The sequence below is a fragment of the Bemisia tabaci genome, chromosome 1, assembly GCF_918797505.1.
Source record: "Bemisia tabaci chromosome 1, PGI_BMITA_v3".
NCBI classification, from domain to species: Eukaryota; Metazoa; Arthropoda; class Insecta; order Hemiptera; family Aleyrodidae; genus Bemisia; species Bemisia tabaci.
In genome coordinates, this window is record NC_092793.1 from 63,830,116 (window position 1) to 63,850,662 (window position 20,547).

General features: G+C 36.8%; 1 protein-coding gene across 2 annotated transcripts in view; it reads right to left on the reverse strand.

The window, feature by feature from the left end:
- Positions 1-16,316: 16,316 nt before the first annotated feature.
- The window catches only part of CrebA (Cyclic-AMP response element binding protein A), a 49,206-nt gene continuing 44,975 nt past the window's right edge, over positions 16,317-20,547 (reverse strand). For both annotated transcript variants that reach the window (XM_072305217.1, XM_072305211.1), the window contains 2 exons: positions 19,147-19,409; positions 16,317-17,649 (listed from right to left, as the gene is read on the reverse strand). In XM_072305217.1, coding sequence (XP_072161318.1) covers positions 17,240-17,649; positions 19,147-19,409 — 673 coding nt within the window. In that variant the 3' untranslated portion in view covers positions 16,317-17,239. The remainder of the gene's footprint in view (positions 17,650-19,146; positions 19,410-20,547) is intronic.

Consider the following 20,547-nt stretch of genomic DNA (forward strand, 5'->3'; position numbering starts at 1 on the left):
AAATTGTTATATTTTTATCTCTTGTAAATAATGAATTAAAATGTATGATTGATTATTTTTCAATTACTTGATGTGATTAAAATAAGTTCTTTTTGTTCTAAGCTCTTCGATAAGTTTTAAATATATTTATATAATTTTTTTTATTGCTACATTACTTACTGTAAATTTTTGTGATATTTTGAATTCTGATCTACTTTTACTGCAAGCAAATATTATATAGCCTTACACAACTCTGTTAATAATCACTTTAATATCTACTACATATGGCACCTACCAACCTATTTAATTTACTCATTCTATTTGTAATCTTTCAAAAAGACGAATAATAAAAGATCAAAAATTGTAAAATCTGTTATCCACCTTTTACTCTTCTTATTTATTCTTCAAACTTAAATTATTATGGCCAGATTGTGCGAAGTTTTAAAGTTGTCAATTTAAAAAAATAATGATAATAATTTGACCGTTCACTGATTATTGGAAAATTTCAAAATAAAATAGTATTTCCTCTTCTGCCACTTTTAGCTTATTTCAAAACCTTCCTTCCAGTCAGAAATATAGTTAGCAGAAGTACTCTTTCGGTACCAGTCCAATCATTAGAAAGGTTCTTACCTTGCAAAATCAGGAAGGATTAATTTTCTCGTCTACATGCTATAGGTATCCCCTTTCCTTTTTCATATGATGACAGAATGGTCACTTTAAGCAATGTTTTAGAGTATTCCCGATTATTACCTAAGTAATATCTCTAGCTATCACAAACTATTGAATTATTTTGGGACATTCTCATTGGGTTCTAATCAGGTTCGTTATCAGCATTGCAAAGCTTTCTAATGGGTCAGTTGCGCTGGTCACAGAATTGTGATTTAATACTTGATTCTTGTAGATAAGCCTAAAATAATAAGATCCGTCCAAACCGCGACCTTCTACATTCAGTATTAACCGAGATTAGAGTAAAGTCAAATAAGTTTTGCTCTTATATCGGAGCCATCCTTTTTAAAAAAAGTGAAATTAGATATTTTAGGTAAGACTTTAGGATTTTTTTTGAAGTCCTAATACTCTTGGAATGTCGATTTTAATAGAGGTCAATCAACTGTTATGATAGTGACCTAGTATATCATATCTCATATAGAGAGCGCTGTGCTCTCCTGTACACTACTGTGACCGAGGACGGCTGGAAGCCGAACGAACCCAATATAGATTCATCATGGCTGCCTACCTATCGTCTTGTCTTTTCGTCTTCTCTCCTTTCCTTTCTTGATTAGGATTGCTCCTATTCAAACATGGTGCCTATTCAAACATTAACCAGAAGTTAAATTTTTTTGTCCCTACCGTAGACTATTTGAACAGGCTTGTTTTTCAAACAATACGTGCAATAATATTACGGTTTTAAATTTGTTTACTCTCGTAGAGATAAAGTCTTGTAGTAGAAATAAAAAAAAATGTCTTTCAAAATTTTTTCTTTCAAAATGTAGGACTCAAATTGCTCTAAAATCCACTTTCTAGAATTTTATGCCATCATTTTTCTTTTATAGGGGAGAGCCGGGTAATGAGAGACTTATAGGGTAAAGAGAGACCTACCCCCCTATTTCTAAGCTCCCTGTTTGAGTTAAAAAATTTAAAACATCAGGCCTTGTCTCGACGGCGCAACTGTTGAGGGAGGCTGGCGCAACTGTTGAAGGAAGGAAGTGTCTCAAAAATGTTTCACTTATAAGAGAAACTTTCAAGGTCAGAAACCTGGAACCTCAACAGTTGTTTAGGTACCTTTTTAGTATTTTGAATTGATAAACGCTGGTTACACGTGAAGCGGGAGTTTATTACGGGTGTTTTATTCCGGAGCGGTTATTACTTAGAAATATTTGTATACATTTCAGTATTAATTTTATATTTTCGTTTGTAGCATATCACTACAGCAAGAAAATAAAATTTTATCGAATATATTTTCTTTTTATCCAAATCTGTGTTATGTTATTGTTTTTTGTTTTATACCTGGTCGAAATAACGCAAAATATTCACCTCCCGTTCATAATTGTCAGTTCAGTTACCTCAATTGACATCATTTAACCTAAAAATATTAATGTTGTTCAAATATTCCCGCCTAAAAGTTCCAGGAACACATGCTTGTGCGTCGAGACAGGGAACTTCGGTTGGTGCAACAAACTCGTAACAGTTGCACCTGATTCCCTCAACAGTTGCGCCGTCGAGACAAGGCCTCAGGGTACATTAGTTACCTTATGAGATCTTAGTACTCTTTTACCCCCATCTCTATCACTGCAATAGAAAGTACTTTTTTTTATTTTTATTTTTTTTTTTCTTCGCATTTTTCATGTTTCTCTATACCATTACGGACAAAAGAGAGACGTGGCCTGGATTTCCTCTTACATTTCATAGGAAAAATATGGTAAGGCAATGAGAGTGTTCTATCTATAGAGTTTGATTACCATTTCAAATTTTAAGGTCAATCGGACAAAATCTGAATGAGTTACGGGGTTTTGAAATTTGACTAAGGGAAGTTCACAAAATCAATTCAAAAATTGAAATTTCAAATTTTTATTAAAGAGACAGAAAAACGCAAAAATGGGCTTAAAAATAATCCAAATGGTATATAATGATACGTATCATTATATACCATTTGGATTATTTTTAAGCCCATTTTTTGCCCAACTTTTTGATGTTTAGTACTAAACATCAAAAAGTTGCCTCAGAGAAGATTTTTGCCTTGAAATTATGATAAAATTGGCTGGTGGAGCGGTTTCAGGGTACCAGTTAAAAAATTTGATTTTTTCCCGATCTATTCTGTTAGAGGAATATTTGCCTGCTTAGCTGGTACTTTGACACTTGTCTCCAGGTCATATTTATCTAGAACATTGTACATAGCTACCTTGTTGGATGTGTGGGGGAGGGAGATTAGATAGTTAAAATTTCATTAGTTTTGGAACCCTCTACTTCTGGAGCAGGACTCATATATTTACTTTGAATCTGGAAGCCTTGAATCTGGTCTCTGTTGTCTTTCAATTATGTTTTTCCCAGTGAAACGAATCGAGACTGAAATAATCTCTCATTACCCTGGAGAAAAAAAATTCCAAGTCTCTCTTTATCCTGGAAAAAGTATGACCCAGCATGAAGAGAGACTTTTGCTGCCAGACTTGTAAATTTGTAAATAGCATAAAACAAAAAATATAGTCATATTTTACATATCCTAAGCTACAGAATGGTATCATTTTTTTTTCTTTTTGGAGTAAAATTTACCCTCCAAAATCCACGAAAACTGCGGCATGGACGAACTTAAAAACACAGTTCAAAAAAGAGGTTACGTTTACTTGCACTTCCCGCAGTCCGTTTGTTGTCCGATCCGGTCCGGAATTTCAACAAGAACGTATAAATGGAGCAAGAGTCCATTTCTTCTTCTTTCATTACTTAAATCTCAAATAGGCAATTCACAGTCCCATCAAGAACCTTCGCACTTATAAGACTAGGATTTACCGTTAAGCTCTTTGAAGAGAAGGGGGGGGGGGGGGGGGCTTCGGGGCTATGAAAGTCGGATCACTTATTATCAATTTCCTGTACAACCACTCCCTCCTTCCTAAGCCTCCTAAATCGTCTAACCTGGTACAACAGAGAATGGCGCTTTATGGGGGTATTCCAGGACAGTGGTGCCCATTTTCCCTGAAAACTTGTGAATCCATACGAGTTGCCCCCTAATCTTAAGGAGATATTAATATAATTGAGGAAAAAAAAGATAGTAAATACATAGAGCTTACAAAATTTAATCGCTTGAATAAAATTTAAAAATATAAATCTTAAACAGCCTAAAATATTAGTCCAAATGTCGATTGATAAAAGTGATTCGAAAAAGGAAAATATTCACAGGCCCCAAAAGGTACAGGGAGGATCTCGCAGCATAGGGAAAATACAGGAAAGTAGTGGCAAGGGAGCCATCTTGAAAGGACTGCATTCATTATCGGTGTTTTTGACACCCACCCCCCCCCCCCCCGGGGGGGAATCGTGTCATATTTTGGGGATTGATAGAGGATCATCTGAGAAGCCCAAAAATGGTCGGTTTTCTGCCCTAAACCCCGGGAAACAAGGGCGGGGGGGGGAGTCCAAGTCCAAATTTTTTCATGCTTGCAACTTTTGAACGGTGCAAGTTATTGCAACTTTCTTTTTTGCGTTGGATATGGTTAAAGGCTACGGTAATTTTAAGTAGTTTAATTTGAAAAAATAATGATTTTTGTCCAAGTTATATGATTTTTCAATGTAAATCCCATTTTTTCCAGCCTTTCTTTCGTAATTATGACCCTGTGCTTTCGAGCATTGTTGTTAGGACCTCAAATCTATTATTTCCTAAAACTAGACACTCCGAGCTTTAAAACGAGCCTGAGATCATCCTAGGAAATTATTTTTAATCTTGCTACAGTCGTTCAAAGTTGGCGCAACGTACCTCATGGGGCTTCTTGAGTAGCAAGCGTCCCACTGGCGAACTTTTCCACCGCAAGCATCAGTATGCAGCACCATAACTGCGGACGAGAGGGGGGAGGGCGCATAAACGCGATACAGTTACTCATGGTAAAGTTATACATTGTATATTTCTGTGCACAAGCCGATTTAAGTCTTGTAAGAACTGAAATTAATACCACCAAAACAAGGAACTCATCCAAATTTCACCCATCGTCGTGTCCTTCATTTTCTTCTTTGTCTTGATCCTGATCTTAACCTTCATCAAAGCTGATATTCTGGATCATTTCATCGTTTTTTAGTAGAGGAAGAGACTCATTTTAGAATTCAGCTGGATATCTCAGACACTTCATGTCGTGCGTAAAAAATATACCAAGTATAGCAAACATGAACTCAAGGGTTCACAGTGCGCGTACTAGTCTGAAAAGAGCAAAATTATTATTTAGGAGGAAGTCAATTTGTCACTGAGATCTACAAGTATAAAAATGAAGTACATTTTTTCGGAGATGTGTCGCGATATTAATTCCCTCTTTATCAATAATGAATTCCGTGATGAAATTCTATACTCACGCAACTTATATAGATGAGAGTCTTTGCTAATTAATAACTCACTTTTGTCTTACAGAAAATGATCAACAATGTATCCTCTCCTCAATTTATTTTGAAACTACCCAAAAAATACAGTCAGCTCCTTCGTTATCCAAACCGACAAATCCATGAAATTGTTGCGGCATTAATTTGGTATATTTTTTTACAGCAATAAGAATTGTCTGAGATATCCAGCTGAATTTTAAAATGAGTCTCTTCCTCTACTAAAAAACGATGAAATGCTCCAGAATATCAGCTTTGGTGAAGGTGAAGATCCCAAGTAGCATTTTGCAACGAAAAAATTGCAATTTAAATGAAATAAAATTTCCAGATGATTTCAACTTTCTTGCAAGAAAATTGCAATTATTTTACAACATCTGACCCCCTCATTGTAAAAAAGTTGCAATTTTTTTTTTTTTGCAAAGAAATTTCAATATTGACGACCTTTAAATTTCAACCCCTAAATTTTCCGGGGAAATTATAATAATTCGAACCCATGCTTACCTAATGTCCTACGACATTTAGCAGCATAAAATACCGGACGCTCTTGAGTGGGCTTGAACCCGACCCGCGAATGTCATAGCGGAGCACTCTTCCACTGAGCTACAGGGAGCTGATGATGAGCTGGGTTGAAATCACGCCTGTTAAGGCTGTTATCGCATGCACTGCGTCAGTGCGTGGCTCAACATTCATCATAGATTTGATTAACGCCGTTTTTCTCAGGCTTCTTTCTTTTGCCTATTATTTATTTTTTTTCGTGTTATTTATTTTTTTCATATTTTTTTTGTCTGATTTTTTTTTCGATATCACGTAATAGGTACTCACACTAAATTTACACCGGTGTAAATTACACCACATACTAACTTGAGAACTTAAAAATATTTTCAAAAAATATTTTTAAAATATTTTCAAAACTTTCTTAAGGAATATTTTTAACATGCATGTTTACAGGCAATATTTTTGAATTATTTTAAAAATATTTTTTGTAAACATTTTCAAAATATTCCTTTAAAATGTTTTAAAAATATTTTGAAAATATTTTAATTACAATATTGCCATGAAAATATTTTGATAAAGGTGACAATATTTTCAAAATATGTTGGGCTATATGGGTTAGGTGAGACATTTAAGTCGAAAAAACTTTAAAACAACTAGAGAATTGGATGCCAGGCACATGGCGTGAATTTATTACAACATGATTGCACCGAAATTGCAGTCTTTATAGTGCCTTGAAAAAGAAGGTTAGGCAACAAGCATAATCTACATTTCTTGCAAACTTATTGCAATAAAATTGCAACTTTTTAAGCGCCTTCAAATGAACGTATAGGCAACAAGCAAAAATTGCAATCAACTCACAATCCATTGCAATGAAATTGCAATCCATGCTACTTGGGATGGGATCAAGACAAAGAAGAAAATGAAGGACACGACAATGAGTGGAATTTGGATGAGTTCCTTGTTGTGGTGGTATTAATTTCAGTTCATACAGACTTAAATCGGCTTGTGCACAGAAATATACAATGTATAACTTTACCATGAGTAACTGTATCGCGTTTATGCGCCCTCCCCCCTCTCGTCCGCAGTTATGGTGCTGCATACTGATGCTTGCGGTGGAAAAGTTCGCCAGTTGGACACTTGCAACGCGAGAAGCCCCATGAGATACGTTGCACCAACTTGGAACGACTGTAGCAAGATTAAAAATCATTTTCCTAGGATAATCTTAGGCTCGTTTCAAAGCTCGAAGTGTCTAGTTTTAGGAAATAATAGATTTGAGGTCCTAACAACAATGCTCGGAAGCACAGGGTCATAATTACGAAAGAAAGGCTGGAAAAATGGGATTCACATTGAGAAATCATCATAACTTGGACAAATATCATTATTTTTTCAAATTAAACTACTTAAAATTACCGTAGCCTTTAACCATATCCAACGCAAAAAAGAAAGTTGCAATAACTTGCACCGTTCAAAAGTTGCAAGCATGAAAAAATTTGGACTTGGACTCCCCCCCCCGCCCTTGTTTCCCGGGGTTTAGGGCAGAAAACCGACCATTTTTGGGCTTCTCAGATGATCCTCTATCAATCCCCAAAATATGACATGATTCCCCCGGGGGGGGGGGGGGGGGGTGTCAAAAACGCCGATGATGAATACAGTCCTTCTTGACGACGTAAATTTACGTGGACCAATGACCTATGCGAATGAGGCAAGCAAAGGCTAGTTACTGCTTTATGCCATACATGACTCAACACAGCAATGATCCTCTCTATACCTGCGATTTCTTGCTGAGATGTAGAAATGTACATTCATCCGTTCGCTACCATCTTCTGGATTTTTTCAATTTTATAACAGAGATAGAATTAATAAAACTATGATGACAACTCACAGGAACAGAAGATATCAAAACAACCGAAGTAATAATTAAATAACAATTGCAAAAGAAGAATGTATCAGCTGGATGATTAATGATTTTTTTTATCGGATGGTTTGAAGAAGACTAAAGCGGAAAAAGTCAACTTTGTTGGTTGCTTGCATTACAAGATTTTAGTCACGAGACTTTAACATATGTTATCAGGAGCAGAGGCTTACTCAATTATAGGATCTAAAACTTGGATCAATAAAAGATATCACTTGATACACTGACCAATGGTGTTACTCCATTACAGTTTCTGCTCCTCTATACCAATGTCTTATTAACAGAATGCGACAAATGAGCCAACCAAAATACATTCAGAGAAAATTGAACTATTAAAATGCTGTGTATGTTGTGTTTACATCTAAAGTATCCCTTAGGATGAGGAAAGAGCATTGAGTTCAGGAGAAAGGTACAATGAATCTCTCAAAATAAAAAAAGGAGTAAAACAGCCCCTTTGTGAAACGAAAGTATGGAATAATACATGCTTCTTTACATAAAATCCAGTTTTTAAACGCAGTATCAGCCATCTATTTTTCATGTTTGGATTTTCCCATACGACCGAGAAACTCGATTGAGGAGAGTTGGTTGTAGGTAAAGAAATCAGGCCTGGTGTCAGTGCCACTATCGGTTTCACACTAGTTAACGATCATCAGGTGTGCATAGACGGCCAGTCCTGATTGGAAGCTCGAACACTCTGAGATGTCGTGCAAATCAGAATGCCGAACTCCGGCGAGAACCGCACTAGCAGCGCGGCTCATGCCCTCTACCATTGGTTACCCAACAACTCCTAAGTTTTACTTCTGGCAACTAGTCGCGAACGTTCTTCTATACACAGCGATCAGTTGAAATAATCAACTAGCTGAAAAAATTACTCTCACCAAAGTTTCATGTACAAATCATGAGCAAAAAGGATTATCCAGTAATGATGGAATTCTCCATCCATGCACAGGCAATGCCATATTTCCATAGATGACAATCTAAGAGAGCTCCTGCGAACGGTCAGTGGTCAGACTGGCTGCTGGTATTATTGCACATGCATATGATTGTTCAAGCTCATAGGAGGCAATTCCAATTGCATTTTAAAACTTGAGGGATACGTTAAAGTGAAATTTACCAGAATATTAAATTAAATTACATTTAATAACAATAATAAAGAAACATAACTAATAAATTATAAACAGTTAAGACTGTTCTGTGAGGAGCTAAATTACAACAGCAGGGTTTTTGACGAAGTTAGTTTTTTTTCTGACAGCTAAACATGACGTCTACATAAAGTTCCCTGACCAAAACTTAGGTATGCATTCTAGTGAGTTGAAGAAGGCCACGCTGGGCTGTTAATGTTTCATTTAAGCACACTGGTCAGTAAAAAGGATTTTCTACGCTAGACGACTAAAATGAAAAAAGTGGGTTTCTTTTTGTAGGAATACATAAAATGTTGCGTGACCATACATTCAATGATAAAGTGTCTCAAGCGTCTAAAATTCTCACATGATCAAACAGGATTTTCAACGTTTATCGTGTCTAATCTGCGAAAGCATCCGCTGTCCAAAGGTATAATCAACAATACAATTCCGAAGGTTTACTTCATATAGTAATGAAAATAAATAAAGCAATGAGCAAAAGACAACAGCAGCGAAGAACAAAAAAAGGATAACAAATTACAACATCAGGCTAATGAACAGCTTATGACTGGTGAGCGTGAGCCTACTTGTGAATCGATGACTTCTAATCAGGGATTTTCCCAACCAATAGTCCAGATCGCAAAAAGCTTGTTTCTTACGAGCCGTGGATATTGATTGACTCGTGAAGAAATCAGGGTGAGTACTGCAAATTCTAGTTTCTATTCACCAAAGCGTTAATTCACTCAAATTTGAACTTGAGCATTCTAGGTTTAAGTGATGGCTGGAATCCTTTCAAATTACACTTCTTGGAGGTAATGAGAGAGAACCCTAGGGTGTACCTATTTTTTTTTATTCTTCTTCTTCTGTTGGTTTACTGGCTTATATTCTAGATGTGGAACCTACAGCCATCTATAGACAAAATTTCAAACTTGGTACTAATGAAAATGTATGGGTGAGGAAATGATTAGAAGGTAGGGTGTTTTGATTATTCTAGCCATCACCATTTTAACGCTTAGAGACCCTTCTAAGCGACTTCCTATACCGGGGATACCTATTTTTTGAGTTTTGCGAAAATCAAGTTGCTCAACCTCTAAAAAGTTTCTATGTAGGTAGTCTCTAAATGAACCCCCTAAAAGGAAAAAATTTAAAAAAAATTTTTAACCCGTGCCTCAAATGGCCTAAAGGGCGTAAATCCAAAATTCAAAAATTTTGGCAAGTGACAAATCAATTCTGAGGGAAAATCGCAAGTTACGGCCCAAGGCCGGAAATTTCGTCGGTTTTGGCGTATCTTGAAGCGTAAGGTCATTTAACTACAGAATAGCCCTGAAAATCTCCGGGAAATAGAAGCTGCTATTGTCAACATACCTGTTGATCATCAAAACAAAAAATTCTTGCCCACCAGAGGTACCAGAAATCAACAAATCATTAAATGTATTTAATTGTATTTAATTTGTATGTATGTACTTTTTTAATGTATTTGACTAATTAAAAAGATATGTGCGATGTTGTCGAATAGTAAGCCCTTTACGCGATCAAAGGTGGTTAGTGTAAATTTAATTGGAAAAGTTTAAGAGAAATTTGATGAAAGAAAATTGCTTCAAATTCGGGAAGTGCTCCAAGTGTTTTTCTGAAGTGTTTGCACATGAATGTCAATGGCAGTGCGTGGACCTCTGATCTGGTAATTCCAATATGGAATGAAAAATGTAGAATCCCTGTGATACGTAGTGTCCATGTTTTTACAAAATGTTTACATTTTTATGAGGAGTGGAGGGCGTATAAAAAAAAAATGCTAGCTGTCGATCGCTGGTTCAAGAGAATTTGGAGACTGATTTAACCGCAAAAATCGACAGGTTATTCAATATTGCTTTAAACAAAAATGCACTAGATCTCATGGAAAATGAAGAGGATAAAGCATTTTTTATTCTTCAGCGGAAACCTGAACGAGAAGGCATAATGTCCACTATGAAGCCTAATATTCTTGCAGCAGAGGAGAGGAGAGCAGACGAGAAGAAAGCTTATGACCAGGTGAGAGTTTCTAGACAGGAAAAATTCAAACTCGCTTATGATTCTCGCCAAATGGCAGACAGTAAGTTTTTTCATTTCATATGAAATCTATGTAGGTTGTATGTATCAATAAGACTCTGTTTGCCCTCCTTATCATTAGTGCATTTGACGCAGCATCAATTAAAAAGTTTAATTCAAGAGGTTCAATCTAGCTCCGCCCACTTACAGCTGATGTTGATTACCTGGCCTCATGCAGGGGGTGTATGACATATTGTCCGTTGATATACACAACCTTTCCAGTAGGTGTGTGGTCAAGTGCTTCACCTACGGCGCCTGAGAGCAGGGTTCAAAACTCGACTAATCCCATGTTTTCTTTGATCAGCTGATATTACATTTTTAATTATAACAAGTAATTTTATGGTATTGCAATCCCCCCCCCCCTGCAATTTTATTGTGAGACAAACAGCTTCTACGTGCTGAAATCACTATGGCATATATTATTCTCGTTTTTATGTCATATAAAGAAATTTGCTCTTAATTTATTTGAATAATAATAATTGAGGGGCTTGGAGGACAAGGCGCATAAGTGCAATTTTATAAAATATTGAAGTTTTAGTTATTTCAAGTGAACCAGTCTTGATGCACATTTGGTAATTCGCTCCAAAATTCCAATTTTTAAGCATCAAAAAGTCAGGTTGAACTTTCTTTCCGCCATATAAGGATCCATGTAATTTTGAAACTTCAAACACGCATTTCTCGAAATAGCAAAAACTGTACTCGTGCGCCTAGTCCTCCGAGCTCCTCAATTATTCATTCATAAATTAATACAATGCAAAAACAAAAAAAAAACAAAAAAAAAAAATTACATTTATTCACATATATATTACTCGTCTCCATTAGTCATAGTCTCATAGTTCAGACCTAGTATGACTCTATATGTTGCTATCAATTTTTTATGTTAATTTGTTTTTAAAGGTGTCAATGAAAAAATGTAAATGATAAAATGTAACATTTTTTGGTGTTTTATTTCCCTCTCTTAAAAGGTTTACCGCTCCTTGTCATTTACACAGTTGATTCATCATTTATTTAATCCTTGAAGTATTTCTTTTTGCTGTTGTAATGATCTACTCAGTAAATGCAACTTTGCCTTCAATTTGCTGTCGTATGTCTAAGTAGTATTTTTAACTTAATACTATTCCATTTAATCCTCCCCTCAATGTTTACGGTCGGTTTCTTTTGTTTTTTATTATGGTGGTGATCTTTTTCCAAAAATCTGAATTATACATGTCTATGTTAATGGGAGAATGATCAGAATCCAATTCTATGGTAATGTCAGGTATCCCACAATCTACTGAGTTTAAGGAAATATTCTTGACTACAAAACGTAACATTGTTACCGACCTTTTATTGATATATATTCACATTAAACCTCAAATAAGTTTATTTTGTTTTTCAATTTATCGTTTTTTTTTTACTTTTTTTTTTTTTTTTTTTTTTTTTTTTTTTTACTTTTTATGGTTGTGCAATTTTTAAGCATATTTTCCTTGGAAAGACTTCATTTTAATTTGTTATTTAATTTTGAGTGTATCATATGTATGCGAAAATGCATACTCGTTTTTCCTGAAGAGATTTTATATTTGTTAATGACTCATGTTTTGATGTTTAATGTGTCGGTCAATACGTGTAGCGTCTTAGCCAACAATAAAACTGATAATTTTTGTCTTTGTTCTCAACTCTGTCACCTCTTACTTCACTTGCTGTTATTGCAATTAGACGCAGCGCGGTGCCTGGCGCTCGCGCGCCTCCGTCTCCCTCGCAGATTGCGTCTTGGCCCGCACGCTCAGCAGCCGGCCTCGCCGCGGTGCGCCCCTCCGGCCCAAAGCTTCAAGTTTCCTTTGGGCCGTTTGTGACCTTACGCTTCAAGATACGCCAAAACCGACGATATTTCCGCCCACAGAACCGTAACTTGCGATTTTCCCTCAGAGGTGATATGTCGCTTGCCAAAATTTTTTAATTGTGGATTTAGGCCCTTTGAGGCACGGATTAAAATTTTGTTTAAATTTTTTCCTTTTACAGGGTTCATTTAGAGACTACATAGAAACTTTTTAGAGGTTGGGCAACTTGATTTTCGCAAAACTCAAAAATTAGGTACACCCTAGAGAATCCACAAGGCTTCAATGAAGAATTTAATTTTGCTGAGTGAGATGACGTGTATGACCCTACTATTAGTTGGATTGCATTTTGCAAAAAGAAACCACTAGCATTGCCATGATGCTAAGATTGTGCAACTTCATCCTTTGCAATAAAATTGCGGAAATCGTAAAAACCTATGAAATTTAGATGGTAATTTTTGTCTTGAATTCACAGTTTTTAGCGAGTAAAATAGAAACTATTGATGGATAATTGGGTTTTTCCTCCAAGACAAAAGAAGTTGCACAATCTTAGCAACATTGCAATGCTAGTGGTTCCTTTTTGCAAAATGCAATCCAGTTCACCTTTTTCTCTAATATTGACTGGACACCAACCGTTGTAACAAGAATTTATTACTAGTGTAAATGTTGATTCGATTAAAATCTGGGAACACATGCACGTTTGCTAAGCCATCATCTATTGAGGAGAAACAAGATCAGAAAGGCAAAAAAAAATTTAACTGAGAATTGTTATCCAAGCTCACTCGTTGAATCGACACTTCTTTGAAAGATAAGAGAAAAATGTGAAAAAGTGGTAGGGCCGTGCATACCATCTTGCTCAGAAAGATCAAATTTCCCATTGGAGCCTTACGGGCTCTATCTAGTAACTTCCAAACAGAGTGATTTGAAAAAGTTCCAGTCATCACTTAAATCAAAATACCTAAAAAAAAATATCGAATATAGTTTATTAAATCCCATGGCTATTACAGCACGAGGATGACCATTAAAAGGTAAGAGGATGCTCGTTACGGTGGATCGAAATTTTCGACTTTGAGAGGAGAACCGCGTATCATCGAAAATAAGTTGTTAAATGGGCCCCTTATGAAGTACCAAAAATTTCGCGGCATAAAATTGACGCTCTAGTACCGCAAATAGGCCTACATTTTGTCATATTACATTAGAGGTTCAAACACATGTTTCCTTACAGAATTTGTCTACTTGTTGCCCTACAGCAAAAATTTCGTCCGTTTTGACGTACCAAGCACGAGTAAAGCACAATTGACCTGCTTTCACCCGATAAAGCGCTCTCCCGAATGGCCTATCTACAAGTCAATGTCGTAAAGGTGAGTGTGAATAGTCAATCCATATAGATAGATAAATATAGATATAGATTTGGCCAAATAACGAGTCCTAGAAAAAGTTTCGTCCGTTTTGGCGTATTTCTAACCGTTTATCCACTAACAAGCGAAGAGGGCGTTTGAGCGATGCACGGCGCAGATCGTCGCGCTACGTCTACTCGGTGCCCGCTTCGACCTTTCGGCGCCGGCCGGTCGGTCCAGAGAAACCTGACAGGACGCGTGGCGACAAGGTGCCGGCACTGGTCTGTTTCCGTACAGCCGTAATCTCACTGGCAAATTCTATGTTCGGGAAATTTCAGCTATGGGGAACTAAGTTACATAAGACAAGAGACAGTTCGCGACCTTTGGAGTAGTAGTGCTGACCCACTGTGATCAGTTTTTGCTCAAGTTTCTTATCATTACGATCTCGCTCCTGTGACTCGAAGTTAAGTGACTTGTATCCCTCTCGATCTTTCTGTTACTCCAAAACAGCTCTTTTCAGTGGTTCTTCATCAAGAACGGAATGGGGAAGAAGATGAGCAATAGCTTGTCGCATCCAGTTTTTGGCTTGTATGCAAAATTAAGAGAAACTGTTTTACTAACCTGAGCGGAAGTTACAAAATATTATTTTTATACTCGTGAAGTATTACGGTCGGAAATCGGACTTGAACCAACAGTGCATAAAGTAGTTAGTCGCGTTCTAGAGAAAGTGCATGAAATTTGGTGCTGAGCATCAATCCTGACTTGTTCACAAAGTTACACATCATTTGTGCTTTTTCCACTTCAAGCGAAGTACATAAAAATTATTAAGTGTTTCAATGAACCAAATAAAGAACCTGAAGTGAAAAAGATCGAGTCATAGGAGCGAGATCGTAATGGTAAGAAAATGAGTTAGTTAAGCTCGGGAGGGATTTGCCTGCAAATAGTGGAATCTTACAGTTTTCGGTACGAGAAGAACGATGCTCACGTTTAAATTTCACGAAAAATTGTCTCCGCGGAGATATAACGCTTCCTTTTTAGGGGTCCTCGAAAACATGTTTGAACCGGCCGCCGTGAATCTTCGAATCTACGCGTCATAGATGGGAAGATGGCGGCGCCGAAACCGACCTGCTTACTACCGCCACGCTGCCGTTGTTGACATCACGATTTCTCGTTTGAGGTTAAGTAAGTTCTGTGTGAATGTTTCATATCCTACATACATCTGTATCGCATTCTGATTGAAAAGCGTAGAGAATTAAGAACAATGAATATGAATCTCAAACAAAGTAACCTACATAACATAACCTCCGATTGACCAACAAAAACACACCGCCAACGCGACGCCGCCGTTTATTCTTCCACTACGCATTCCGCCGCCATATTGATCGTGACTTGTACATTCGAAACCTACGAGCGCGCGATTCAAACGCCGTTTTAGGTCACCCTAATTTTTGGCACTTTCAAATAAACTTTTCTCTCGTTTGCAGTCATCAAGAAAAATTAGGAAAAAAACTGTAAGCTTCGGTCACTTACTACTTTTGAATGACACAATAAATAAAAATGACTTAACTGACTCATTGTGCGAAAACTGATCACAATGGGTCAGCACTACAACTCCAAAGGTCGCAGACTGTCACTCATCTTATTAAACTAAGATTCCCCACAGCTGAAATTTCCCGAACACAAGATTTGCCAAGCCCTGTGCATAGCTCGAACACCCTTCGCTTGTTTGTGGGTAAACGGTTAGAAATACGCCGAAACGGACGAAATTTTTGCTTACGATTCGTAATTCAGCAAAATCTCTTAGGATTGACTAATCACACTCACTTTTACGACATGACTGTAGATGAGCCTTTCTGGAGGGCGCTTTTGACTATTTGTCAGGAAAGAACAGGTCAATTGTGCTTTAATCATCAGTACGTCACAACGGGATAATCGCCCTAAAATCCAACAATTTGACAAAATTTGTACGGAAACATGTGTTTGAATCTTTATTATAAAGTATTAAAAAATTAGACCTTTGAAGCCTAAGGGAGTCAATTTTATGCAGCGAAATTTTCGGTACTTCATATGGGGCCCCCTTGACACCTTTTTTTCAATAATACGCGTTTCCCCTCTTGAAGTCGAAAATTTCGATCCTTCCTAATCCTCGTGCACTCTTGGTAAGACTGTGAGAAACTTTATAAATCTTCAGCAATAAATTGTATTTGAGATGAGGAGCTTAGAAATACATTGAGAATATTTTTTTTTTCAATGATAATAATAATAATAATAATAATAATAATAATAATAATAATAATAATAATAATAATAATAATAATAATGGGCGTCTTAGGACACAGTTCTCACCCCGGTTACTGCAAACCTTATCGTCGGCTGTAAATTGGCCATTCATAGCCAAGTTAACACCGGCCTCAACCCACTATACTCTCTCTACCAATGAGCATTGTTTGCTCACGTGAAGAGAGCCCAACTACCCAGCAAAGCTGGAGATAACTTCGCATATAAATAATAATAATAATAATAATAATAATAACATTGAACATTGTTTGCATCAAGCCCCTTAAAATGTCAGTAACAGGGATGGTTCCAAAAAGTTTAGTTCAACATCTTCGAGACCTTGGAATAGATGGTTACCTGCTTCATTCAATGCAGAAGTCCGTCGTCATAAGCACGTTAAGTATTGTCAGGTCGTTTCTTAATATCGAGTAATTTTCTGATTTCACTTAAAATTTAATTTTTTTTAATTTTACTTTAAAATAACATTTACTTTTTATTTAAGCAAGATAGTATGTGTTACTGACTTTGGCCTGTGGCCCGTCAGTAATACTTGTACCAGAAGTGTTCCCTCTTCCGAGTTACCAAAGAAAAATAATAATAATAATAATAAAATCATTTGTAAATTTTTCAGGAATCGGAAGTGACATTGCACCAATCAAGAAGATAACTAACATTAATTTCATACAAAATTATTTTAAAAGCCAACTGTGAACACTTCCATCAAAATGTCACAGAACTAAAATGAGATAATTTTAAAGAGTGAGTCGGAACCTCAGAAACCAAACAAAAAATTACAATTTTCGATAAATTTTATAAACACATTTGATGAAGAAAATAATCATGCATCTAATAGGAGCCACTTACACTAATTGGTTGGGAAAAGTCGGTACCATTCAAGCACATATTAAAAAGTACTATTCTGTGCAGCTGTGCTTTATGATATTTCAACAAGTCACGGTTTCACAAGAACCAAATGAATAGACAAAGGTCAACTCTTGTTGGTTGACTAATTTATACATTTTTAAAGCATCCAAAATGATCAACCATCATAGGATGACAAGGTTACGAACAGTTCAAAATACATAAAAGAAAAATCTGAGTCTGCCTAGATGGTAAACTGCACTTACATGCAGGCTACAAAGGATACTCATATTCACCAATTCATATAGCTTCTTCATCATCTGAAACGATGATGACCTCCTGCTTTATTATATCACTGAATGCGCTCATGTGAGTCTTGTTTACACTGCTTTCAAAACGATCATTGTAGGATGGGGCGTATGGCTTTTTTGCTACAGGAGGCGATAACCCATCAAGCGGAGGGATGATGAAATCTCGCTCCCTCTCTCTCTTCCTTGGTCGATCGTAATCGTGGTCCATCATTATAGAGTCCATGTGTTTTGGAGTGAAGTTGAGAAGGTCTTTCAAGTTAGATAGAAGAGTACTGAAGGAGCTGCTATCCTCTTGGTGGAGTTTTGATGAGTTGACAACATCAACGAGCTGAGCTGGAGATAGATCTTCCGAGATAACAGAAGTCTTGGCTTCAGAGAATAACAAATGTCTTGTGCGCCCTGAAATGGAAGCAGGTAGTAAAAGTTAAAATGCAAGCTTTGAAGAGGTGGGAATCACATGGTATCTCACTCCACATTTTGGAGATGGCACTCTAGTGTGCGTCTAGGATTCGTGTTTTGAGTATTTTTCCCCTTGAAAAATATCGTGAAAAACATGAAAAAGTCACTGGTTTTCTCTAAAACGAACTGTCAAGCTAACAAAAAGCTCATGTGGCTCATTGCGGCCACCTAGCATTGCAACTTTATTGAAGTGTGTGAAATTGTGCTGTTTACTTAAAATGTAACGCAAAGTTTGGACTTTTTTCAGATTTGTCACTGCTCGCGTTTGTATAGGTACCTTACTGCGCCTGTTCAAAGTAAAATGTGACTGCGGCCTCAGCTTCGGCTTGCTAAATCGGGCTAATAAGATTCTCTGACTTAAATTACCTGTAAAAACATATATGGTACGTATCAGTTGTGTCGTCCAAAAATTATCTTAGAAAAAAAATACGGTAAAATAAAAAATTTGAGATCTTGAAAATTCGAGCCCCATGTTTTCGATGAAAGCATTGTCCTATGGAGCCAGGATTTTTTCCTCGTCCATTTCACTAGCCGTCATCGGATTTCGAAAAAAATGGTTTCTTGCTCCACCCTGAGGGTCCTCTAGTGATCGCTGAAGACTCCACAATTTCTACCTCTTTTTAAAAGTAATCGGTTGCCAGGCAAGGAAAAAATTAAAGTATCCTGAATACGATTTCTCTTGAAAGTTCGCATAGAGCTTGTTGTGCACGACTGAAATTACTGAAATCAATTCCTAATCAAGATATTGACATATTTTTAAAGGACTGGTTACGAAAAATTTGAAGTTCGAGCTCATAGAAGAAATCGGAATCTGCAAGCATCAAATAGCGCAGAAAAACAGTTATGGCAGGATTCTCATTAAGCAGTGTTCCATTCCCATTCTGTTCTGTTCAAATAGTGAATAATGTGCGACAGCTGAGCCGAATCGCCGAGATGGAAGTTGCCATATCATTTGTCATTAGATAATGTCAGGAAAACGTCCGGTAAGCAACTTAACTCAAGTGAGAAAAAAACACTAAGAAGTGGCCCGAATACTGTATGTAACAAGGTGAAGAAATGGTGCTGGGTCCACACTATTCCACGGGGAAATCAAATTATTTTTGACTCTAATTATAATTTTTGGAACTTCTTGGCTTTGATTTCCCCGCAAGATGATTTAACTCAAGTATATTACGTTTTTCTTTACGATTAACAAGTATGTAAGTATGAATGCATCAAAAAATATTGATATTTGTTCGGATTTCCTTTCAAAAACTTTCATTGTACAAATTGTGTTCTGCATGGAATTTTGATGAAAGAGTAGGTAATGTAATGCTTAGATGCACACCTTGCCTAGTGGTCTATTTCTGGAACAATCCATGCGTTGGGGGTCTACAAGCTATTTATTTCTTTCAATTTCATGAACAGTGTAAAAATAAAATGAAAGGTTGATCTTACCTCCAAAAGGTGAGCTTGATTGTGATTCGAGCATTAATTCTTTCTCAACAGCCCCGTTTGCAGCCTTTTGAGAGCGCAGATTTGGAGCAACAATAAGAGCTAAAGACAGAAGTAACACTAGCAAGCACGTTGCTGGAGGGGCCTGTGAGGTCGACGATTGAGTTTGAGCTTTGCCTAGCTGCGCAACCAATGTTTCGTTTTCATGCTGCAGTACTTTCACCCTCTTCAATAGAGCTTTGTTTTCTTCATTGCATTGTTTAACTCTGAAAGGAGAATCAAATTTTCAATTCTTAATCGTAGGCTAAATATGTAATGAGGAATGTGCGAAAGAAGCTGATGATGAAGGGAAATCAATGCCATTATGTATCCCGTGTTGACTGGTTAAGCTAGAAGTTGGCAGTTTGAGATGATGGCTCATGGATGCCTGGCATCAAAAAATAATGGTAATTATTATAAATTTTAATTTCATTTTTTTTTGCAAGAAATGTAATTTTCGATGTCCCAAAAACTAAATATGTTCCTGATAAAACAAAAGAAGGGGATTTGATGTCATGAGTGCAAGCTCAAGAAAATGTAGGTACTTAACACTATTGTGAAGTTCCATTTCAAAACTTAAATGGCCGATTAATTCATGTGAGCTCTAAGGAAGTCTTACAAAATCCCTTAGAGGCATGTGAAAGGGGTGTATGCAAAATCGGCAAAATCCCCCCCCCCTCCCCTCATGGATTTTGACCAAGTTTCAATATGTCATTCCTCATTATAGAATACGCCTTTTCCCAAAGTTTCAAGGCCTGAAATGAATTTCTTTCCCCGTAGCAGCGTTGCCAAGTTGAAAACCGTTGAGTGCCATATCGTTCGAACAAAAAAAGATATTGAGATGCGGTTTGAGCAAAAATTCTTCAAAAATTGCGTTCTCTTGAAATATACAGTCAATTCGATCGTTTAGGCTATTTAAGATTGCAATGATGCCATTTCTCACACTTCCTTAGGAGCCAATTTTTTTTCAACCGTAGTAAACCTTCAAATGCCGGATTCTCGATTCGAACAAAAAGCTGTTCATTTTATTTGCCGAACTTTTCCGTACATTTTGATATATTATACCTCCCAGGGAAACGATTGGTACAAGAGATATGAGCTGTCAAAGTTTACGTTTTGCGCGCGCCGATTGAAATCCGGGCGCTCGAAGTCGTCTGCACACCCCCTCCATTGCCACAGACAAGTTTTAAGAGGTTATTCTGGTGCATTTTTTTGCGTAACATCTATCTCTGGCCTTTAGAAAGCCTTCTGATGAACTTTTAGGGGCCTTGAGGTCCATTGTTGCCATTTTTTACCCATTTTTAAGGTTTTGTCAATTTTACCTGAGTAAAACTTAGTTTAAACTGAAAGCTGTGTACTTTTTTG